General features: G+C 40.7%; 1 protein-coding gene across 2 annotated transcripts in view; it reads left to right on the top strand.

Annotated features, from left to right (window-relative positions):
- Positions 1–22,289, top strand: part of nkd2b (NKD inhibitor of WNT signaling pathway 2b) — a 32,317-nt gene extending 10,028 nt beyond the window's left edge. The window contains exons 4-10 of one of the 2 annotated variants that reach the window (XM_042490286.1): positions 15,666–15,726; positions 16,187–16,314; positions 19,300–19,395; positions 19,600–19,741; positions 20,239–20,296; positions 20,414–20,538; positions 21,150–22,289. In XM_042490286.1, the coding sequence (XP_042346220.1) occupies positions 15,666–15,726; positions 16,187–16,314; positions 19,300–19,395; positions 19,600–19,741; positions 20,239–20,296; positions 20,414–20,538; positions 21,150–21,760 (1,221 nt within the window). In that variant the 3' untranslated portion in view covers positions 21,761–22,289. Of the gene's footprint in view, positions 1–15,665; positions 15,727–16,186; positions 16,315–19,299; positions 19,396–19,599; positions 19,742–20,238; positions 20,297–20,410; positions 20,539–21,149 lie in introns of both variants that reach the window. The other variant, XM_042490285.1, reaches the window with a different exon arrangement.
- The last annotated feature ends 3,135 nt before the right edge of the window (positions 22,290–25,424 follow it).

Raw genomic sequence — 25,424 nt, 5'->3', positions numbered from 1 at the left:
AATCCCGTTGATGTTTTTATGTGGGAACCACACTTATACATTGGCCTACCCATCTTATAAAGGCGCTACACAGCACCTTGGTCAAATAGTGCCATAAAGAATCATTGGATATCATATTAACTGATATACCATGGAGTAATCAAAATCATTCTAAATGGCAGTTTTACTTTATAACATGAGTGATTTTACCATTTTTCCTTATCTGCTGTGAGGGTCCAAGGGCAGAGGGATATTTAAATTACTATTTGTACAGCCCTTTGGGCCATGCTTTGTGATTGGGCTACAATGGATTTTGACTTGACTAATCTGTAAAGCACTTTAGGTTGCCTTTGGGTCTGAAATGTGCTATACAAATAAATTTGCCTTGCCTTGCCTATTGAGAATATCACACCTTTTCAAACCTGGAATATTCCCATGCAGATGGGGGCAAGACTGTTTTAGGCCATTCTCTTTTTGTAGGCTATTTTAATATTGTGTTTTATTTTCCTAGTAAACAAAACTGAACAAAGCTGACAAATCACTTAAAAGAACAATACACGGGCTTAAAAGATTCTGTACAGCTTCTTCATCTTAGTTTAGTTTACGGGGAAAAGAACCAGTAGAGAAGCTCTAAAGATCCAAACAGAAGCTTAAAAGTTTTTTTGTGTGGCAGCGGTGCTATACAGCACCTCAATCTACACTAAAGAACCAAAATTTTGCTATATGTAGAAAGAAATCTCTAAAATGTGTGTAAAATTTATTCGCTTTCATCAACACTCCTAGTGTTGTGATGTTACCTGCATCTCCTTTTGGCCCTTTACATTCAGTTTCTGTGTTGTTATTTTTGCGTGAAGAGCCTTCAGTCACCCCTGAATGCTTCGGAACTTTGTTCTTGCTCCACATTCCTGAACTTGACGCCCTGCTAGGTTTGAGGCTGGAGAGTGAAACACCACACACCACAAACACTGGCTTCCTGTATGCTTAAAAAAAAAAAGCTTAGTCGACAGAGGGCACTTAGAGATGCTGGCATTGTTGTTCATTGCTGTGATGATGTGCTGTTTTAAGTATTCCTTACATATAGTTGTACAGGTTTCCCATGGTCATGGAAAACCTGGAAAAATTATGGAATTTTATAATCAAGTTTTCCAGGCCTGGAAAAGTCAATCCTGAAAAAAACCTGGATATTCATTGTGTGTAATAAATTAAATTACATTGATATAACATAATGATGAATTTATTTTCTGTAGCTGACAACATAACGTAGCTTTAATATGTGTCGACATGTGACAATGTTTTGGTTGTTTTTTCAAGTGAGTTCATCTCGAAAGTATTTTGCTTTCTCTCTACGTACCATCTCTCCATTCGTGTATGCCCACGAGGGTTGAAGAAGGTTAAAAAACTTTTAAGTCCCTTGGCTTTAGGAGAAGGGCATACAACCTTAAATGGCTGTATTTTGTTTTTATTTCACTGCAATTTTCCAAAAGGTGCTCTTTTTTAAAAAAAAAAAAAGTGTTGGCCTTTCTTATTTATTTTTTTATGATTTTTATAGGAAACAAAGATTGTTGACAATTTTATTTTTTTCTTTTTAATTTATGGCATTTTATTTTTAATAAATGTGCGATTCTTCCTTTTTTAAAGAAAAGGTGTTAAGATTGCATGTTTTTTTTAATGGAGATTTTTTTATTTGTGTAATTTTGGCAATTTTTTACAGAAAACCTTTTTCTACATTTTTCCCTTAAATTGCTGTTGGTGATTTTTATTTTCTTTTAAATTTGGGGCAGTTTTTTTCTCTTAAATTTTTGAAAGACATGTTTACTTTAAAAATTGCCATAATAACACTATTTATTACAGCCAGAAGCTGTAAAAACAGAAATTATTGTTAGATTTTCCATAATTTCCAGCGGTCCTTGAACACATCATGTGGGATGCTGAAATTATGTTTGAATAGAGCTCGAGTCTTTTATGTTTGAAAAACACTGGGCACAAGTGAGGCAAGAAAAAACTATTGGGCAAGGAAAAAAATGTTTTGGGCCTGGTTGTAGCTCAAGCATTCTGCAAGGTAGTTAGCCTTATAATTTTCACTCCAGGTGTCCCTCGTGAGATTTGGGAGCATTGCCATGAGTCCGAGTGTTTTTTCCAAACAAGGAGTCAATACCTTAGGTTCATTTCAAGAACATCGGAGGAAAAAATGTGTACTTTATAGCAGAAGTGTGCTCATAGGTGAACACACTTTACATAACATCCATCTTCCTGTCCTCCAGTTTCATATACAGAATGCCACAGTACAAGATTTATCAAACACACCCAAACCCAGCCCCCTGAGGAGTTAGGCATCTTTCTCCTCTGCTCTGAGCTGAGCCTCCCCCTCTTTGGGACCCCAAGCCTGCACATATGTAGGTATCGCTATTACTCAGCTCATAAAACGCCACAGTTCCATCTGAAAGTGGTTAGCTGTTGAAACACACTAACAGCTTCAAAGCTTGGATCCAGGCTCTACAGACAGCACAGGCCTGGCCCGTCCTTCTGCACATCACATTCCTCTCCGATGGGGAATGGCTGCAAACTCGCTTTTGTTACACAAACCTGTTCCCCGTTATCGAAACCCTAAATGGGTCTCCACTGAAAGGAAGTGGTTTATTTTTGTCATGGGTGGTAAGTTTTCAGGGGGAATTTAATTCGGAAAGGAATGATTGTTCGGGGGAAAATGATAAAAACAAAACAGCAGTTCTAACTTTCTGCATTGGTGTATTTATATACTGAAGCACCTTTTGTGCTGTTACTATATGTGACAAAAAGGGAGGGAGAGGATGAAATGGTGCTGAAAGAGCCCACTGTTCTCATTTCCTCTGAAGGCAGCCTTCTGTTCTTCCCCCACCCATTTCTTTCCTGAGCCTCGTCCACTTCAAAAGCTGATCTGGCCCTGTGTGTGCCATGTAACTTGTTTACCTAAAGGCTCATTTCAAATAAACAGCAGTTTTCCTTGAGATGCCTGCCCCCCTCACTGAGAGCCTTTCAGAGACACCATCTGCTTGTAGGAGGTGCTTCACTAAGAAAACGTTCTCTTCTAAATCAGGATTTCATTTCATGATATCGCTGCTGAGTGACTTTTGAAGCTTGTAGCATTGAAAAAAAAGCACACAGCGTAGTACATTGTGTTAAAAACAGTGTTAACAAGATGAAAAAAGTATCTTTTGCTCATAGAAAATCTGCTTTTGAAAGTTTGTGGTACAAACATTAACAGTAAGCAGTAGATTTGCATATAAATGAAGACAGCAAAGATCTCAGATATAGCAGCTCTCTATAACAGCACCTTCGTCTTCATGTTGATCGGGGCTGACTGATCCTATCACTTCAAGAATGCCAGTGTATCAGAATATCTGAACTTTTACCCCCAGTGTCATGTGCTCAGCTTTGAGCACCACTCTATCCGGGCAGCACCTGATTATTTTATAGCTTTAAAGGTGTTATTGCACATCAGCCTCTTCAGCTTTTTGAACCATAAAACGTCTTCCAAGTGCTTTTATCAAACCTTAAGTGTCACACTTAGTGCTTTTAAGTGGGCTGCCTCCAGACTTGCTGTGTGATAGAGCACAAGACTCTATCAGACTTGTAGCTTTATACCTGAGATAAGATAAGACTACACAAGCAGCTAAGCTAAGCTAACTCAGCTCATGTTTAAGTGCTCTTTCATATTGCCTAACGGCCCTGGTTTCCAGTAATTATGGCTGTGAAAGCAGCAGCTCTCTGTGCGCTCTGCTGAGCTGCCCTCTGCACCATAGCCTTTTGATCTCTGCTTGTGCCATGGATGAATTACGTTCCAGAATTTCACACTGGGGAACAGTGTTTCAGACACACACAGCTAGTCTGTGAGGTCACTAAAGTGCACACATGGCAGCTTCAGTCCAAAAGGAAGAAGCACAGATGTTGCAGTCTCGCCGACTGTGGCCTCAAAATCTCTGCTCGGCATATTTCCGTGTCTGTGATGTGTCACAAATAAAAATTATAATTCATGGTTTGCACCATGTGGCTTTAAAATTCTTGTCTTGTAGCTACATTTTCAAAAGTAATTCATCATTCACATTCCCTCATATCCTTTTTTATTTTTTTCGACCAGTAATTTTCTTTGAGAATAATTCAACAGAAATATGAATGAGCTTTGCATGATTTTGGTGCACCAGTAATTGGCCCATGTGCTTCTTTCTTTTTTCCCCCCGTCTGTTCATCTTCAGCTTTCAACTTTGTCCCTTTTTTCATGGGAAGTTGCATTTCATATGCCAAAGCATTACAGCCAGTGGCCCTTTGGCAGCGGTCCATTTTACATGTCCAGGCTTCCTTCACATCGTCTGAATATCGTGGAGTCTCCTCTGCTTCCTGAGCCCAGCAGGAGTGTATTTTTAGGAATCCTCAGGAAAACACTTGGTGTTGACCCTGGGATGACCCGCTGTCCAGTTCCAGGACTGTGAGGAACTTCACAGCTTGGAATTAAGCCTGTTCATGCAGTGTCAAGAATTCTCGTGGTCTTTGAGACTGGCAATCCTGACCGGCTGCAGGAGACAGTCAGAGAGTTACACAACAACACAGAGACCGGAGATAAAAGAGGTGCAGCTAATTTGTATATTTAGCAGCTCTTTTTTTCTGTCAGATTCACAATATTTAAAGTCAAAAACTGGGCAGCAATCTGCAAAGCCAAGACATGTTTCGCCCAGAGCTTTAAATATTTCACAGTAAGGAGGAACACTACCAATTATGCAAACAAGCGGCGTCTCCTGGGACCTGAGGTTTGGCAAGTGTCATTGAGAATAGTTAGGCTATAGCAGATGAGTTATTAGGAGCTCTGCCTGTGTACTTGCCGTTCTACCTTGGTTATTTGTTGCATCCTACTGCACTTAACTCTGTATTTTGGCGGTCTGTGACCAGCGAGACTGTTTCTCCCTGAGGGATGAATGCAATAATAATAGTACTGTACAACAGCCACCTGGCTGTGTTTGCCCAGTATGCCTCACAGATGGACGTGTTGAGACTTCATACTACATTACCGGCTGATTGGTCATGGCTGCAAAAGCTCCTCTTATCGTGGTCAGTCATATGGATCCGCACCTCTCTGTGTAAGTTACCCATAGGGAGCAGTAACTAGTGGACGGTAGAGCACTGGTTTTGACCCTGAACCTGTTCTTATCCTGCTGGGGGACATGTTCAGGAAACCAGCATGCAGTTCACCCACCAACCCACAAGCTCTTAACAGCAGGAGGAGCACATCAGATTTAAGTGAGCAGCCAAAAAGTCATTGTGGATCAGAGAGAGAGCATCATTCAAGTGTGTTCTTTGGTGATTCCCATTGGGTACGCATTTTCCAAGTTATGTGGTAAGCTCAATTAAAATAAACTCCACTAACTCAAAATAAAATTTGTAGTTTGTCAAGTAATATGATTAAAAATTGGTGTGGCTCTGATCTTTAGTGAATTTAATGTTTAAACTCCCCATCAACCTGAGCAAGTTATTACATTTTTAAAAAAAGAAACCAATTTTCTCAGATTTCAGAGATTAAAATTGTGAAAGTGGTCTGATCACAGCATAAGGAAGCTGATGTTGATTCAGATATTAAAGGGTTAAGCATGACTGACACATGGTGTAGCCTCTGCCATTATTAGTGCAAGTCCAAACTTGACAAAGCAATCAACACAATGACAAATTAAATTTTCTAAAAAAAAAAAAAAAAAATCTGCTATAATCTCCATCTGACATCGAGTTTATAATCCATTCATAAGAACCGATTTGGACCATGCTAAAAGGTCCTTGAACTCATCTGATGTCGGGGTACATCGGACAAAAATTTGGGGAACTACTCTACATGTAAAGCTTGGCCAGTGTTGCAGCTCTTCCACACTGCCGCGCAGCTGTCCTTCCCCAACATGGTTTGTTTACATTTCTCAGTCACCCACAGGAGCACTGTAACGCCTGTAGTTCCACCAGCCTCCAACCACAGAGCCTCGCCCCTATGAACTGCCAGGCCTGGTTTTCAAAGCTGTGACTCAAATCCCTTTCAGCTTAACAACACGAGCAGTGAAAACAGCGGTGTCGGTGGTTATCTCACAGGTGAGAGCAATTATAACTGACATCTCAATACTTGACAGACAGTTGGAAACCTGACACTGGCTACAGTACACAAAAAGCACCCTTACAGGTGAGAGTGATTGTGTTGACATGGATTTTTCCTCGCAGAGCAGACAAAGTGGAGAGGGGCTTACAAATGCATTGTTGACTGTAACTGACAGACAGCCAGTTTGAATAGTTATACCAAGCCACTGGCGACACGAGATCATTTTAGCTGATCAGTTTTGAATACAGCTCAGCTGAACACTTGTGGAGAGTACCTGGTGGAGTTGCTTTGGACCATAATGGGATTGGCGTTGCAGCCACCTCGCCCACAACCTGGCATTCTCAGATCCACTGTGTTGTTTAAAGGGCCTAAGGAATGTGGAACAAATCCCCTCAGCTTTATCGGCCTGGGCGCACTCCCCATTGGCCAGGCTTAAGAGCCAGGGGCCTGCGCGGGAGCTTACAGAATTTCACATGGAGGCCAGAAACAGAGGAACATCCTGTTTGAGTCTAACCGCCTGTCCCACATTGGCTTTGATATGCCGGCGCCTTGTGCACTCGCTTCTTTCTTGTTTGTCAGGGTGTGTGTGTGTGTGTTTGAAATCCTGACTCTTAATGTCCTGTCTAGTTTCTATGCAGTTTTTATGCCTGGTGCTGACTTATATAGTTAATTTTAAAGCTGAAATGATTAATACATTGATAAATAGGTTGGTGGGAATAGTTGTTTAACCATTTGAAACCTGAGCAAAAAAGTGTTTGATTTCTTTCAGAAACATTTGGAGAGAGCAATGAACAACTTAAGACATGGTTTGAAAATTTGCAAAAAAATTTTTACCCAGATTACCCAAAAACGAGTCCAAAAAGAAGTAAAAGACAAAACACAAACAAGAAGATAACCTGGAAAAAAAGTGCTGAAAAAACGCAAACATTTTCCCCCATTTTTGGGGAACATTTAATTGAAATCCTCCCTTCTTTATTAAAACTAGTTTTTAAAGTAATTTTCTTGATCACTAATTTCGTACAATTTGTGGGTTATTTCTTGCCAAGTTGGTCTTGCCCTTTTCCCCATATTTTTGAAAGAAACTCATGTCAGTCCAGGTTTCAAACAATTAAATAGTTTATTTAGCATATTCACTAAAATATTTTCCAGGTTTTGTATTGTTGGTTAAACAAAGAATTTTAATATGCAGAGACACCACCTTGGCTTCGGGAAATTATGACAGGCATTACTCTGACATGTTAAAGACTAAACATTTTTAACATAGTAAGTTAGAGGTGTTGTGTGCAGAATTAAGTGGCATCGAGCGGTGAGGTTATACGCTGCAACAAATTGAAATTTATCCTGTGTGCTAAGGATATGAGAGGACTACAGTGGCCAATATGGAAATGCTAATGGCCCTTTCTAGAGCTAGTAGCCCGTTTTACACTGTCCATTCAAGGTGCTAAGGTGGTTAAGCTGGCAACGGAGGTAATAACAGTGCAAAATCAGCGTCTATGTAAAATGGACAGCTGTAACGCAGTGTGGTAGGACCCGATTGCAGCACAACAGAGCAGGCGAGTAGTTAGTAATGACCTTAATTTAATGTTTTGGCAGGTTGAATGGAGCAAAGCTGAGTAAAATCTGGTTTGTAGACAGACTGGGTGAGCTCACGTCCACAGGTGATAGTACAGAGTTCGAGAGGGGAAATTGTGAATGTGGAGCACACTGGCAGGTGAATGTATCATGTAAGTTTCAGAAACACTTACGGCAGGGAGCTTGTGGGAGAAGCAGGGACTCCAGAGAGGGGCAGGCAGGGTCCTAAAATCTGTATACTGGACCTTCAAGATGCTATATACATAGAAGTAGTATGCCTTATCACAAGACATGTAGACTGGAGGCATGAACCTCTAAAGACTTGACATTTTTATATTTTTACCCGTTAAAATCCCTAAACAAAATAATTTTATGACTCTCAAAAGAACCCCTTTCACCAAACTTTCGCTTGAGTAGATCATTGAATGTTTGAGTCCGTATAACACATGGCAATGGCCATATAGAAGTCCACACAGAGGCTTTTGCGTTACCACGAAGCCCTGTTACCTCAGAATTAAAGCAGCGTGTTCCATGTGTCGCACGTGTGTGTGTCACCACATTTTAAACTTTGCTTTTTTGTCTTTCTGTAAAACTCTTTTGCAGCAACTGATCAAATACATGAACAGTATTATGATCTACTACCTCTATAATTCAATACATTTGCCTAACCCAGATTCATGAGTGTGATTCCAGTCACTGGTATGAAGCACATGGTTTCTAAGTCCCTACAGTAGCTGCCTTTGTGACAGCTGAGAGGAGGGCACTCCATTACATCAGACTCCTATCAAAGCCCACTTTAATGAAGGCAAGCTGATTACAGCACCGGTGACAGATGCAGGGTGGTCAGCCAGTGATGCTAATCTTTGTTTATGCCATCCAGCAGGTCATAATCAAAGTGAGAGAAAGATCATTGAGAGGGGTGAAGAGGGGCGTGCAGACTTTAGGAGATAGTCTCTCCTGATTGAAGGCGAGCGGGTGACTTTCAGTGGTTTACGTGCTGCTCTGACATAGACAGGCAAGCATGCTCATCTCTCCCCACAGCTGTTGTTATACTAGGACCGAAGAGGCTTCGCCCCAGTGATTCATGTCCTGCCAAGGGAGAGGTTTTGCCTCCTGTTTGACCTCAGAGAGAGTCCCACTACCCTGAAAGGGCCATATCTGGGCCATCTTGGCCACATGGGGTCGGTCCAGATGACAGGATGGCATTTGCTCTGATCTAATTTCCATTCATAGAAAGACATGTCAGGGCACATACATACCGTAATTAGTAGACAGAGTCACATTTTAGCTATTGAGTAATGGCAGGGATTGAAAAGTTAAAGTTGAGGCTCATCTTGAAAATGCTCCAAACCGTTATTGTGAGTCCTTGGCTCAGTCGTGGTAACAACATTAAGCTGTGTTTCCATCAAGGGGTTTCAGTATTGTACCAATGGAATTAAAAGTAACACCTACGAACAGGTACCTAGACCCTAGATCTGTTTCCACTGCAGACAGTACTCTTACATATGGTCAGTATTGTTGTTGTTACTGGCTGCTCCATCCAGTGGCACTTGCTGTATTTCACTTGTTCACCGGTGATACAGAGTGGAGTCTTTACCCTGTTTATCGTCCACAGAACAGGGCTACGGGCTTGCGTGAGGTACTTTTTTAAAAGCTTGAAGATTCACTTAATACTAAAAGTGTACGTTATCCAAGAGAGACAAGAAAACAAGTGGAGTGGTCAAAGCAGTCGGCCCAGGGAATTATATGATATATTTTTTTTCTCAATCATCTTCTGGTAGAGGCTGCGAAACATCCTTTCATTTTATAATTAGTTATCTAATGTATGTAAAACTTGTCACGGTATGAACAGTGGTTAAACCAGCCACAGCTCAGCCCTGAGCACAGAGTGTTAATTCCCTACTGACCAATCAACAAACTGCAGCATTTCTAGCTCCACCTTTTGGTACCTGATCTGTATACTAGTTATCCCAGAGGCAGCATTGTATTCATTAGCCTAAAGATAAGGCCTTAATTGTCATAAAAATGTCTTAAATCAATCTTTCAAAAGTTTAAAACATATTGGGACATGAGAAGTAGGATTTTATAAACTGTTGTAACTGATGTTGCATTGTAAAATCTCAAAATAGATGGTAACATGAACATTTGTATGAATTTATCCTTTAGTTTTGGTTATTGTAAAATCGGTCTAAAACGTCATTCTGAAAAGCAATAGAAAGTCTTAAAAAGTCTTTAGTCTTAAATTTAAATAAACTTAAATTTCCTAGGAATAGAGATGGAAAATTTGAAGCTTTGAAATGTTTCAATACTTTTAAACCAGTGCTTTGAAATGTTTTAAAATGTTTCAAAACCTGTTCACTCTACATTGGCATCTGCTGGTAGAAGCTTGCATTGCACCCATTTATCATTGTTTTTGTTGTAAGCTCCCCTTTTTCCCCAGCCCAAAAGCCTACCTTAACAGGTTTCATGCAAATCAAATCAAACTGCTGTTGATTTAGTTCTTGTAGGATATGGTGACTATTTCATATCATTATTAGCTGTGTGACCTAATTGACCTAATAGTCTTGTGCTATGTTACAGTTAGTTTAGAGAACATTTTAACGGTTTCATTCATTAACAGAGACTTAATCTGTCTGGGTTTGGTACCGATCACGGGATGCTTCGAAATCCGTCTCGAGCTACGTGCTGGAGCCGGAAGTGAAAAAACGTTTTGAAACAGTTTGATCTTTAGTGTTGAAATTGCCATCTCTATGTAGGAATCCTGTAGAAGTACTTAAGGTACCATCTACAACTTTTCACAATGGAAACACTACAAAATGCCTACCAAACTGAACTAAACTGAACCGACCTGCTAGTGGAAACGCTCCATTAGAAACTGAATCATTAAAACTGCCTTTTAGCTAGTGTTTATATTGTGGTGGTCATTATTAGGCAGGCTCACTGTATCTGCTGTTTGTTTTAATATTGCTACTCAATACTAGCTGAAGCCAATCTGCTCTGTTGACTCTGAGCACCATAATTACCCCGATTTGGACTGAAAACTGAACCCTGATGAGGGAGAGAGAGCTTTCTGTTTAGCCGTCAGGAGACCTACATATTGTTCTTTTACTATCTTGCAAGAGAAGAGGCAGGAGTTGTGCAACTGGCCTTCGCTCTTTAGCTTCCCATATTTTCAGCCCCCCCTTCCCCTCATCTCTTTCACTCTGCCTCTCTTCAGTGTAACCGCTCACATCTGGTTTTGAGTCAAGGCCAGGTTGGTTTCTTCTGGAATGGAGGGCTTTTATTTCTCAATGGCCCCACTCCCTCTCCAGTTTCATTCTGCGGCAAAGAGTACGCAGTTTGTTTACGAACCAGCGTTCCTTTCTTCATATTGGTTCTACTCAATCCCTATTTCCATCATTGGGAAACCCCACAATCATCCCCAATTAATGGCCAGTGGGAGCAGGAATGCTGGTCGGCTGGTGGTTGTCAAGGCTTTCCTGTGGCGCCCTCCGAAGTGTCAGTTCCAGGTGACTTTGTGTTTCTTGAAACTGTGTACATCCTGGAGAACTCCCACTGTTAGCCACTCTGTGTTTGTCTCCCAAGACACTCTTTGCATCAGATTAAGGAAATAGCTGTTGGTCTGGTTCGGACAAGAAACCGCACAGGAGAAAAGAAGAGACGCAAACACAGAATTACATGAGAAATTTCAGCGCCTACTGTACTGCAAAAGTTGTTTTTAAACTGATTACTCTTTTATATAAAAAAATAAGCTATCTGAACTATTTCAGGAAAACTTCAAAATGATACGAGGAGGCATCCAGAGAGTATCCTGTGTTTGTGTTTTTTTTTTTTCCCAGCATATGTTTGTACTTGGATACGCATCCAGACATCTGATCATGTTGCCATATTTCATACCCCGAGGCCAGAGGAACTGTGTAAACAATCTTCATGTTAGCCTCCACTGTATTTGAGGATGATTTTCAAAATCACTTGTGCATCATATGAAGAATGGACTAAAAGAAATGCTTATATTTAGGGGGTGAGCTATAGAAGAGGGGGGATGTGAGAACAAAGATGTGCAGTGTTTTCCAGCGGGAGGATGGGTGGTAGGCAGGCAGAAAGAGAGAGACTGCTGGGGGATGTCTGATGTCACCTGGTAGGGAGCTATGAAAGCTTCCCCTGGTTACCCTATCCCACATAAAAGTCTGGCAGTAGGCTGAGGCTTTAGGGAAGCTTGGCAGAACTGCTGCATTAAACAGGAACAAACATCACACACCTCTCTGTCTGTCTCTTATGTCAAGGCGCCTGGGAGACAGAACCTGTTTACATGGAACACTGTCAGTGCATATTTTCAGTGCACTTTTTTTTAAAGCAACGGAGATCTAATATCATCTCCTTGTCATTCTGGTTTAAGCGTCCGTCCCACACATGCATCTGTCTCCCTTAATATCACACACTGTGTAGATGTGTATATCATGGGCTTCAGGTGGAAAACGAGCAACACTTTGCTCTAAAACGCTAACACATTTGCGCAGCCTACAGAGCAGTCTGTGATCTGATAGTGAAAGAATGAGAGCAGCTAGATGCCAGAAAGCAGTTAATTACACATGTGGTGGGCAGATTTGAGCCCGACACCGTGGGCGATGTGGATGGAGATGCCATGTGTTTAGACGTTAAACTGCAGACTGCGGTCGGACCCAGCCTGCTCTCTCATTAGCTCCCCCGATGAATGTAATGAGCGTGGAGGTGGTGGTGGTGAGGGGGGGAGCCATGTGTTCAACACAGGCCCTGCTGGTCCCCTCCTTGTGCACTCAGCAAGACGTCTCCTGATATCAGGATTTTAATTAGAGATGAGATTCACTTTTGGCAGCTGGTTGATTGACTCGTTTCATTATATTTAACACTGAATCCTGTCTTTCATTTAGAGGTGCTTATACCTTGTTCTGCACCCTCATGGGAACACGGATAAGAAGAATCAATGGTTTGTCTTTGATGTTCCTCTGAGCTGCAGAACAGTGCGTCTGTGTGAACTCCCTCTTCCTTACATACTGCCCTTCATTAAGGGACTGCGGTACAAAGGCGGGAGATAAAAGCATCAGAAAGGAAACAACAACTTGGCTGCAGAAACCACAAAAGATGGAAACTGTATGTGTGTGTGTGTGTGTGTGTGTGTTTGTGTAGGGATGCACACTCGTCTAGTTTCTAGCGTGCGTATTTGGTGATTAAAGATGGCAGCTTGTACCAGTTTTCTCCACCTTACCCAGAAGCCACCCAGAGTGTGTAAAAACCAGCAGTGGAATGTAACAAAGTTAGTCTACTCAAGTACTGTAATCGAGTACAAATCTGAGATACTTGTACTTTAGTTGAGTATTTTCTTTTCATGCCACTTAATACTTTTACCCAACTACATTTCAAAATGAAATAGTTTACTTTATGTTTCACTACATTTATCTGAATGCTTTAGTTACTTTGCAAAATAAGACTTTTGCATCAAAGCATGGGTAGAATTTAAAAAAGATAATGCTGGGGCGACCTCTAGCTCTCTGGGTAAAATGTGCGCCCCATGTGCCAAAGCCTTCTACAGCGACCCGGGTTCAAGTCTGGACTGTGGCCCTGTGCTTCGTGTCATTCCCCCCTCTCTCTCCCGCCTTTCCTGTCTCTCTCACACTGCCTATAAATAAAGGGAAATGCCCCAAAAAGTAAACTTAAAAGAGATAATGCTTACATTATATACAAGTGCATCTGCCACAATTAGTTAAATAATCAATCAATTGACAGTAAATTAATCAGTTATTTTTTTAAAAACAGATTAGGTTTTTTTTTGGGGGGGAGCAATTGCTTTTTTTTATATATATCTATATATATAGATATATATATCTATATAACATATAGATATATATATTGCTTGTCTTTTGATAAATGAAGTTTGGGGGTATTTTGTATATTTTCATAATAATTTTGAGTTTTCTATTTTTTAATGATTTGTGGGAAGGGGTTTTCTTTCTTTTTGTATAATAATAATTTTGAGTTTATTGGGCGGTGCTTTATTTTATTTTTTAGTTATTTAATTTTTTGTTGTTTTGTCTCATATAATTTTGAGTTTTTGGTTGTTAATTTAACAATATTGAAGGGTTCGGGGTGTTTTTCCTGTTTTGTTTTGTTTTGTTTTGTTTTGTTTTGTTTTGTTTTGTTTTGTTTTGTTTTGTTTTTTAAATTATTTTATTTTATTTTTTAAATTCTTTTTTACTAATAATTGTAAGGATGTGGCGTGTTTTTGTTTTTTAAAGAATTTTCTGTATTGGGTACTTTTATTTTTAATACCTAAAGTATATTTTCCTGATCATACTTACTTTTACTTAACACACTGCACTTTTTCTTGTAACAGAGTATTTTCACAGGGTGGTATCAGTACTTTTACTAAGTAAGTAAAAGATCAGGATACTTTGTCCACCACTGATAAAAACCCACCTCCACTTCTCCCACTGAGCTCATGGTGGCTGGAGTAAGCAATAGATAGACCATATCTCCCCTTAACAAACCACATCCTCCCCTGCTTCTCTTATCTGCTTCTCTCTTCTCCCATCTTTGTTCCTCTTATCTTTCCTTCCCTCCTTTTCCCCTTTGTGCCCTCTTTCCTTTCTTTCTGTTTTATTCCTCCCGCTCACTTCCTGCCCCTCTCCTGTTTCCCTCTCCTCTCCCCATGGCCCAATTCCCTTTCTCCTTTCTTTTCACTGTTTTCTCTCAATGTCTCCAGTGGCTAATTTGCAGGGGGTGTCCGAGCCTTGACCCTGAGACTCAAGCACCCCCCCCCTTCAGCGGTGAAGGTCAGGGCCAGATTACAGGCTGGAGGTATCATCCTCTGAAGTGAGGAATAATCACGGGCTCTGAGATTGTTAAATAGAACCACAGGCCCTGGCGCTGTCATTACTCTGAGAAAGAAGGGGAAGGGGAAGGGAGGGGGGTGGGGGGCTCGTTCACCTAAACGCATGCAGATGTTGCGACTCTCGCTTGAGCTCCGGCTCTGTTGAAGGTACACGGAGTTCTTTTGTTTTCTAGCATCTATCTGTTTTTTATTTGTCTCGTTTCACTGGGCCTCCTTGATTCAATCTGGTGGGATTTTATTTCAAAGTGCGTGCCGAGCAGCTTAGAGGACTGAGATGACGTAAATAAGATGAATCATTTGTTGTTTAAATACTTGTGGTTTAGGGGCTGTGCTGTACTTAATTTTCATTGTTTCCACAATCCAGTTGTAATTAAAGAATGGCTCTCTGTGTGTGTGTGTGTGTGTGTGTGAGCGCGTGCCCGTCTCCTCTGCCTCAGTGTGCCTCAGCATTAGCACATGTGTGGGATGGTTGTGAATACATTGTGGTTCTGTTTTATGCAGGATATAGATTATTCTCATATGACAGCGGTGTTTTTCCCCCTCCTTTTACCCCTTTGTCCTGCCTTTGTTTTATGGCTATGGAATAATGTATTTAATCAGTCCCATCCTATCTGCATGGAAATTTCCATGTGGCAATTATTCTCCATTCAAAATAAATACACACGATGCTGAGAGCTCACTGTGAGGTTTGTTTTATGTAAACCAAACTTCTCAGAGTCAAGTTGTCAGTGAGAAATACAACAAAATCTTTTCCCTAAACTCTTCCATCAAACTCTCCTTGCTGGGTTCCATGTCAGACAGGATGAGAATAAACAGGTTGGCTCGGAGAGAGACAGAGCTGAGACGATGTAGTGCATTATGGGTTTTTTGATGGATGAGAGGGGTCCATTTGAAGGGCTTGGAGGAATCTTGAAAGCTTGGCTTTGGCTGCGCTTGCTGCGTCCCAGACAGTGAAACACAATAAGCGTGCAGATGTTCAAAGTGTTTGGCCGCGCTGGAGCCTCCAGTCCTCTCCTCTCATCTGAGTAGGAAATGCTTTAGCTGGAACTGTTTGTTTTCTCTGTGTCTGTGGTCTGAACTGTAGATTCACTTACATCTCTGACCCCCCTCCTCCTCCCCTTCCCTCTCTCCTCATCTCTCTCCTTGTCCCAGGAGTTTCCAAATGGTGAGCTTAAGGAAGGACCATTCACAGATCAACACTGTCCCCTAGAGGGTAAGCAGGATGTCTTCTCAGTCTTTAATGAGCTATATGCTGAAACAATCTTTGAATATTTTATGCTGCAGAAACAGATCAAACTTTGTGTGACAGATGAGCATGTATGTGCAATTAGCATTTACGATTACATAAATTAAACAACCCCAATGCTGGTGTAAAAACATATGGATTATATCGCTGTTTGCATTCATTATTTACAGATACAGCAAAATCCAGTATATTTGGGTTTTATTTCGTTAGAACAACACCAATGCATGTGTGTTACTGGCACAAAAGTACAAAATAGGTGTGTGTTGGGTGAGCAGTTTAGTTAAAAATCAACATCTAAGTAAAGTTTATGATACTGTGACAGTTTTGGATTTTCTTTGGAATTGTAGAGTCGGAGCCAAAACAAATCTTGTCTCATTTCTGCATGCTTCCTTGTGTCTAACTTTAACATGTCCTCATGTGTTGACAGTGGTTCTTCCTCCAGAGAAGGCCGAGGGCTGTGAAAGTTACCTGCAGTACCTGCACACAGAGGACGGAGAGCGGGAGATTCTCAGAGACTCCACCAAAGCTCCTGGGAAGAAACGCATCAGTCTGGATGTAAGCAGTTAAATGACCTGGAAACCTTGCAATGCAGTCATGTGGTTTAGTTTATCGCGTGCATAAACAACAAAGGGACACATTTTGTAGCCCAAAGGTTCAGGGTTCTATTTCTGATCTAGGCCTGTTCCTCTAGAAGGTGCCTTCCCACCCAATTTTAGCAAAGTTATACCAGAAACATCCAGCTCAGGTGGATTGGGACTAGAGCTGGGTACTGGCACGCAATACTGATAAAAGGAAAATTCTGTGTTTTTCAACCTGGACCCTTTTCCCATTTTTGTATCTGAGTGTCTCGTGGCAATAGCAGTTTTTAAAATTCATCTAGTATTGAGCAGCTGCAGCAGCGAAACAGGATGCAATGTAATCCCTTTGGGCAATTGTGCAACGTCAATTTACGTCCAGTAAAAGTGCTTGTTTTTACCACTGACAGGCTCAGATTGTTATCACAACCCGACTGAAAACACCTTAAAGCGAAATTAAACATTTTTCCTTACCTTTTGTTGACATGGTCTGTTTGTTACTGTGACCAAGTCTCATTTAAGGAGAAGTTTTGTACTGAAATTTAGCTTGAGATGAATTGTTTAAACACCTGCATTGTGTTGGAGTACAGAAAGTGTAGCTTAGTGTTATCCAAAAGATTTGCATTGTCATGGCTGAATTTAAGCTGATTTCAACAATGTGAAAATGTCAGAGAAATTTCAGAAAATGTTATATATCTCTGTAGGCTTTCTCGTTATGTTAGCCTGTTAGTGGCAAAAACATAATTGATGATGTACAATTGCCAGTAAGGATTACGTCACAGCTGGTTTCGTTCAAAGTTTAACTGTAAGGTATCAACCAAAATAAGCCAATACTAGGAAGAACAAACACTCGTCCAGTCAAAGGATCCCTGCATTTGATCCATCTGTACCCAGATTTTTATAAACATGATTTGCATAGTTTTGCTTGCAAACAATCACCACAAGCATTCTTTAATTAAATTAAATGTGACGTGATTGGCCCTCAGCAGCAACAACCCATACAGTCTGTAGTGTGACATTTTACGCAACTTAATACAAAGTACCTCCATTCACATGATGTTTATTGAATGGTGTAGAGAAAATGTATCAAATGAAGTACTTTATTGGTATCTATATCACTTCAAGGTGCTGCTATTTGTTCTGGTATCATATTTTTTTTAAACTATGCCCAGGCCTAATTGGAACTCCAGCTTTATTATTATCATTATTAACGGGGGTTCGGCTATCTCTGCTAGCCACATGGTGTGCTGAGAACTGTTTATAGTGTTGCAACACTCTGCTATGAACAGGCACAAGCAATATTCCAGAAACAATGAATTATACTAAAGTGTGGCTTCAGGTGACAAGATTTTGGGGGGGTCAAAAAAAGGTCTCTCCTAAAGCATTTACCGAGAGTTTCAACTTTTTTTGTGTTCCAGTGAGCAAAAATAATTTAAACATAGGTGAGGAAAAGAAAAGCACGGTGGGTAACCTCTATCCGAGCCGTGGCTGTACGCCCTCACCCTGTGCACAGAACATCTGTCTGCATGTTGACACTGTTCCAGCCCATATCCTGATTGAATTTAGGGACCAATAAATAGAATAAATAGATTGTAATGTTTAGACTTGCATGTTTTAAACAACTGCTTAGATCTGCCCTTTGGTGATCACTCCTGGTTATGTGAGCTGAGGAGATATTATAGAACCATAAAGGGCTGCTTCTCTCCCAGGGGTCTCCTCCCCTGTTAATGTACACTGCCTTTCACACAGTGTCAGCTCTCCACCGTGCCTGCAGCACGGCCTATATTCCAGATGTTTATTTTTCCAATTATGGCCATGTTACTAGATACATCAGAATCAAAGTTACTGCCAAAAAGTTGTAACTGAGAGAAGAGGTTGCGCTCATTTTTCCTGGAAGAAGGTAGTAAGAGAAGGTGGTGGTGGCAGGGCCCGCCACGCTGACTTATTCCTCTGTGTTCCCCAACACAAAGGAGATGTAGCAGAGAAGTGGTCTGTTTACTTGTGCAGAATTAGAGTTGGCCTCTGCTCTATTCCTCTAAAGATCTATGAATACTTAAAGAAAATATTTTAAGTGTTCCACGCCTTCTCTCTTCTTTGCAGGGGAAGGCAGTCTTTAAATTTGCTGAAAAAGGGCATGCCCATCCAGACAAGGTTTCGTTTGATTGTGAAAACAACAGTGTCACAATCCTTCTTGTAAACAATAAAGTCTCATGCAGAGTGAAGATGACAGCACTCATTTCCTTTGTAAAAATGTTTATGAATCACACGGAGCCCGTGACAATGAAATTGGACGTACTTTGCTGCCCCCTGTAGTCATAAATGCGGCTGTGTTTTGTCTTTCAAGTCTTGTGCAAGTACTATTACTTTGCTTCAGTGGTGGACAAAGTGTTCAGACCTTTACTGAAGTAAAAGTACTAACCACATAGTTAAAATATTCTGTTTCAAGTAAAAGTCCTGCATTGAAATTGTTACTCAAGTAAAAGTATAAACAAATATACTTGAAATATTAAAAGTAAGAGTACCCAATGCAGAAAAATCTTTAGAAAACAGAACATGACAAAACCAACCAAAAAAAAAAAGATTGTTTTTTTTTTTTAAAAACTGTTAGCAACTAATTTTTTCTGTCAATCGACTGATTAATTAACTAATTGTTGCAGCTGTACTTGTATAAACTGTTTGGTAATTTAATTTATTACAAAACAGCATATTTTTTAAACTCTTGTTATGCTTTTATATGAAAATCTTAATCTGTAAACTAACTAAAGTGTTCTAATAAAAAGTACCACTTTTTCCTCTGAAAATGTTGTGGGATAAAAGTATAAAGTGACATGAAAAGTATATTTTAAAGTAAAGTACAAGTGCCTCAAATTTGTACTTAAGTTCTTCGCGTATTATTGACAAACAGATGTGGATAGAAACCTTCATATTGTTGATGTGTATTAAGTATGATTGTATGTATCCACAGGACTTAGAGTGTGACGTGTCTGTGGAGGATGACAACCGTCAGGAGTGGATCTTCACCCTTTATGACTTTGACAACAGTGGGAAAGTTACAAAAGATGTGCGTGTTTATTAGTTTTTACGCCTCTTTTCTTCAGTTTTTTTTCTATCCATGCACCCTCATTAGCTGTGTCCTCTTAATATTCATATTATTATTATTATTCATATATTCATAATATTCAATAATCTGCCCCTTTAATGTGTTTCTTTTTTGTCAAAAAAAGGACCACAAACTGTACTAACTGTGTTGTATCTGTCACTGTAGGATATGTCCAGTCTGATGCACACCATCTATGATGTGGTGGACGCCTCTGTGAATCAATCCTGCCATAATAAGAGCAAGACTCTGCGCGTCAAACTGACCGTCACTCCAGAGCCCAGATGTCTCAGAAGAGAAACCGGGACAGGTGAATATTCATGACTGTTTTCTGTTTTCTGTTCTTCTGTCTGCATCTTTGGTGTTTAGCAAGCAGTCATTGCTGTGAAGTTGTTGATGTGCACTTATCAATCAACCAGTGCAATCATCAATCTCTGATAGCAGTGGCCGGAGACATTATCTTTTCGGGAAGTTGTACGTATGTCTCATATCTCAAAAACGCCTTGAGGGAATTTCCTCAAATTTGGCACAAACATCCACTGCTACTCAAGGATGAATTGATTATAATTTTGGTGGCCAAAGGTCACTATGCCCTCAAAAAATACATTTTTGGCCATAATATGTAACTCTATAACAAAATTCTAGTTCTACACATTTTCAGAAGTTCTGGTGGTAATTGTATCTGGTTTTTCATCTATCAATATTTCTGGACTTGCCAAATACAAACAGCTGTTATTCTATGAAATACAATAAAAGTAAAAGTCAGTTTGTTTTCCTGGTCTGAGTTTTTGTACTTTCCATCCTTAGATCGTTGTCACCAAGACGAGGGGCGCTCAGCTGACAAGCGGCTTTCCTCTTCTGTCAGGTCAGTACACATCAAGTACTGAGGCCACCTGTGTGTACTGTTAGAAAAAACATGTAGTTTAATTGTGGAAATAATTTCCAGTCCTGTAGTCATGAGAGTTTTAATCATTTTTAGCAGCAAAGGGCAGAGCAATGAGGCGCCAGCCACCGAGGGTCAGCATTACTGTGTGGACGAGAACACAGAGAGGAGGAATCACTACCTGGACCTGGCTGGTATCGAGAACTACACCTCCAGATTTGATGGTAAGGGTCATTTATACTGTTTTACGGCGTGATTGTTGTAGACTGTAATTGCAACACTCAAAGAAATTATTTGGCCTATCTTTTTAGATGTATGTAATCCAGTTACATATAAAAATTCCACCAAACTGAATCAAGTTGTTCTAACAAAAAACAAACAAGCACCATTGTATAAATAAATGGAGTAAAATTGAGATGAATAGACTGGGAATTCATATAACTATAGCTGGTAGAATTGACCTAATTCACTTATACATTTACTATAAATAAGTTCAAATGTGTTAATGAACGTCAATATTTTTTAAATACATATCATTTATTAATAGCAGTTACATAAACTTTATTAAAATAAGTTAGGTCAATTTGATGAGCTGTACAAAAAAGAGTATTTTTTAGTTTTTGTTAAAATTGCTTGAGTTAATTGGATAGGAATTTTATATGTTTTTGTAATACGCAAATCTGACAAAAATGACCAAATAATTTCTTTGAGTGAGTGGCAGATTGAGAAATGACTATGGGGATACTGGGGGGGAGGTGGGGGGGGATATCAACTACAGTGTTATAAGCGATAGTTGTATAACCGTCTGACACTGTGTCTGCTGCCTGTCCTGCAGGAACCACACCTCCTCAGGAGGCTCCCGTCCGGAGCTCTCAGAGCCAGAGCCGCTCCCGCTCCCAGGAACCAGAAACCCAAGTTGTTCACCAGCGCCGCTCACAGGTCATCAGCGACAGCTACAACCCCCCAGAGTTTCGAAGCAAGGGCACACAGTTCGTCAAATCTCCCAAAGGTACCTATAAGGGAGGCGGAGGGAATAATGGGGGCAGCGGAGGTGGCAAATCCACTAAATGTCATGGCTACCACCCGCCTCTGCAAAGCATGCTGCACAGTGGCAGCGCAGCAGGACACGGGGGCCAGGATGTCTACCACTTGCCGCACCAAGCCCAGTCCTCCGGCCACCACCAGCACCCTTTGCAATACAGTCACAGCAAACGCCTGAGGGCAAAAGCCCGAGAGGCCATGTCCCCATCCAAAACCCCGCTGTCCCCTCAGTCCCACCCCCAGCAGCCCCCTGTGCCCTCTGTACTGCCAAACCTGGAGAGAGAGCAAGCGTCCGGCCCTCCTGGGAGCCCGGGGTTTGTGGTTCCTGTGGTCCAGCGTCACGAGCACCACCATCACCATGAACACCACCACCACCACCACTACCACCATTACCATCAGACATGACCGCATTCAGTGTGCAGTGACTGAACTGTACAGGACCAACCACAACCAACCACACCAGTCTGAAGGACTAATCGTCATCCCACAGGAGTGTCTCACGCTCTGTCCAGGATCTTTTTACTCTCCTCTTGCCAAGCTATACAGATATATCCTGAGATTAGATGTACTGGGGAATCGTGTAGTCTGACAGCTGATGATAGTGGGCCGGACAGTTATTGTGTAATGTGTGACACACTTTTGAAGTTTTTGTAGATTCTCTGCTGGGACTGCAGCGATCATGTTCAATAAGGGTACAGACGCCACACAGGAACAGATCAGAGGACTTTTAATGAGACGTTCCCTCCTGATGCTGTCGGTTGACGACCCTGGAAGCTATATGTCAGAGTAGGTGTGTTGTTCTGTGTGAGACCTTTCCAAAACATGGATCTCAGGTGTAAAGGTGCTGCTGCTCTCATGCTTTTCACAGAGGCTTCTTCCTCTGGGAGGCCTGATGTGGACTGAGGGGTTTCCTGTTTGGGGGGAGGGAGGGAGGGGGGAGTATGAAATCACCACTGCCAGTTTTAATGCAAAAATATCTTGCTATATGTATAAAAAAAATCTATATATGTAAACACATTTTACTGTATAATTATTATACTGTTTATGCATATGTCATCATGGATATAATTATGCATATAATGTATTTTGTCTTTTATATATTTTAATAAACGTTATATAGTTCATTTATATTATTGCAGTGGCAGTTTGTGTTTTTCTGCTCATAAAACAATTTATATTAGTGTGTTTGCTGCCACTGTGTGGACAGAAAAAGAGCCACAGTCGCTCAGTATGATGTTATTTGTTGGGATTTAACATAGTGTGTAGGATTTAGGGGCGTCTTTTGGCAGAAATTCAATATAATACTTACAGCCATGCTTTTATTATTGTATTATCCCCTGAAAAAAAGAATTGTTGCATTTTTGTTCCTTTACCCTGAGACATTTATTTCTACATATGGAGTGGGTCCTATAGTCTGCCATGTTGTTCTTAAAAGCCCAAAACAGACAAACCAAACAATGACTCTAGAGAAGGCCATTTTCACTTCATTTTTCACTTCATTTTTTTGTTATTTGTTTGTTTGTTTATTTTTGCATTTTAGCATTGGCCACATTAGTTCTCCCACATGCTTGGCACATGGGAGATGTTTCAGTTCTGCAACCACTAGATGCCATTAAATCTGACATACTAGATTTTTTAATGATAATACAATTATAGTTATTTTTTTATAATTATAATATCATTTTTGGTTTGAAAGTAGATTAAAAAAAACCCAATTGCATTTATTTTCTGGTCTTTTTAAATGAATGGGAATAATTTAATTCTCTATTTTCCTGCTAGACTTTGAAAAGGTGCCAGGCTGCAAATGTATATTGCATTTTAGTTGAAAATATATCCGGTATATATGCAACACATTTTTACTGGAGAACGTAAGAATCACTTTAGGCCTATAACAATGATAAATGAAAATTTAAATATTAAAAAATAACTTATTTATTTTCATATAGTTGCTGTTTTGTTTTTTTTGGGGGGGTCAAAGTCACAAGGAGCCAATGAAGACAGGCCAAAACCACCAAAAACCACAAAACTGATACTAAATCAATTATTGGAACTCAACGGCACAGGTCAGGCATATCCAGAGTCCAGCCCGGGGGCCAATTATGGCCCGTGGACCAATTTTAAATGGCCCTCGGCTCGACTTTCAAAGTATACTATGGCCTGCCACACAGTATTGGTGAAAGAAGCATGATCACTTTGGACTTTTGTCTTTACCTAAAAGAAGACATTTTCTGCCTTGTCCCAGACATGAATACAGTAAAGAAACGTCAAGTGGACAGTTAGGACCTCTGATTTCAGGCACAGTGGGAAGTTGACTTCATTTTCACTAGAAGATGAAACAGAAGATGATTACCTATTTGATGTCCCTGCTGAAAAAAAACAGCTTGACAATTTTAAGATGATTAACCTGGTTGACAGCTTTTTTGACCAGCTCAGTGTATGTTTTTGCATAGTTTTTGATGGTTTAGCTGATCAAACCAGTTTCTGATGGTCACTCAAGCTGGTTTTTCCATTAAAGTTCCTATAAAACTGAAACCAAATCAATGTCCTTGAGTATCCAGAAATATAATTGTCATGAGGAGGAAGTATGAAAAGCAAAGGGCATAAATCAGTTCAGTCTTCTGTCATGTATAACCACAAAGATAAATGTGCTCGGCATGACAAGCTGCTCACACCACCATCTCAAACCATCAAAGACCAGCAAGAACTGGGTCAGGCCCATCTTCGACCAACTAAAACCAACCAAATCCAGCTACCAACATAAACTGTTTTTTTTTTCAGCTGGAGTGAAAACCAGCTGGCTCCCAGGTATATTCACATTATTGAATCTGGCCCCCATTCAGAAAATGTTGGACACCCCGGGCATTAGTGATTATAATTACGTTTCATGGTGTCAGTATTTAATTCCATAGATTCAGCTTCCTTCCTCTTGGTAAAAGAGGTTCAGGTTGCAGCTATCTCAGGTATTTCCATCCGGGGTCGAGTTGAGCTGTCACCTCTCTGAACATGCGTGTGTCACGTGACCACAGATGCAACAGTCTGAGCCTTCCTGTCAGAGCAAGCGGCCTAAAACATGACAAAAACCAAAGCAGGATGTAAACTAGTGCTCATCTGTGTTAGACATGTGTTTGTTAACTTTTCCCTAACGACCAGATTGTTTAATGTATTATAATTTAAAAACTGTCGGCATAATAGTTTCTTTGTGTTGCTTCATATCAACGCGCTTTTGTTAATTGCCAGGCCGGCTCAGAGAAAGCAGCATTCCCTGCTCCGGTCGTCAGGGATTTAGGGAAGGACTGAATCCGAGCCCCGACTGAGACAAACAATGGCAGCTATGAAAGGCGAGGGGAGGGTCGGCCTAATGCAAATATCCACTTTGTGCGCCTTGGAGAACCTGCACTAAACACTGACAACTTACACCCAAAGTGAGTACGCACTACAGACTGCAAAACAGCGCAGGTTTTAGGGGTTTTATCGCTTTTTTTGCTCGAAATCGCGGACTAACTTCTCACATGGAGGTCCCTGAGCTTTAGCAACAAGTGGCGAAGGCGGAGTGGAGACAGGGTGGTGCAGCATCTCTGAAATGTGCCAAGTGCACCTGCTGAAGGACGAAACACAGAGGTAAGAAACGTCCAAAAAGTGCAGCATCGCCATGTATTAAAAAAGTACTAAATAAACTCTCTTCGTCACTTCTTTTCGGTAGTTTCAAGAGTAAATCTCCACCTTTTTTCGCATTCCGCAGTTCTACTTGTGTGTACGAAGCCTTAAGGGGGAAACTTTTGGGGCTTTTCCACCTTTTTTTTCCCTGTGCGGCTTATTTAGTGCAGCTAAGCCTGTCTCAGGAAAACGTGATTATCCTCAGACCATCGATACGCTGGCTTTCATTCAAGACATGCATGAGAAAGGCTTTGCAACATAATAGATCAGTGGGAGCCTGTCTGCTTGTATAGACGTGGGGCGAACAGGAGGGGAATTTCACTTGAATGTTGATATTGTTTGGTGTAAATCTGAGATTCTGGAGAAATATTGCATGCAAAGTGTGAGTTTGACCCTCTGATGTTTAAATGTAAGT

Source organism: Plectropomus leopardus, chromosome 7, assembly GCF_008729295.1.
Source record: "Plectropomus leopardus isolate mb chromosome 7, YSFRI_Pleo_2.0, whole genome shotgun sequence".
Lineage (NCBI taxonomy): Eukaryota > Metazoa > Chordata > Actinopteri > Perciformes > Serranidae > Plectropomus > Plectropomus leopardus.
The sequence above is the reverse complement of the archived record's forward strand: the minus strand, read 5'-3'. Positions and strand labels throughout refer to the sequence as shown.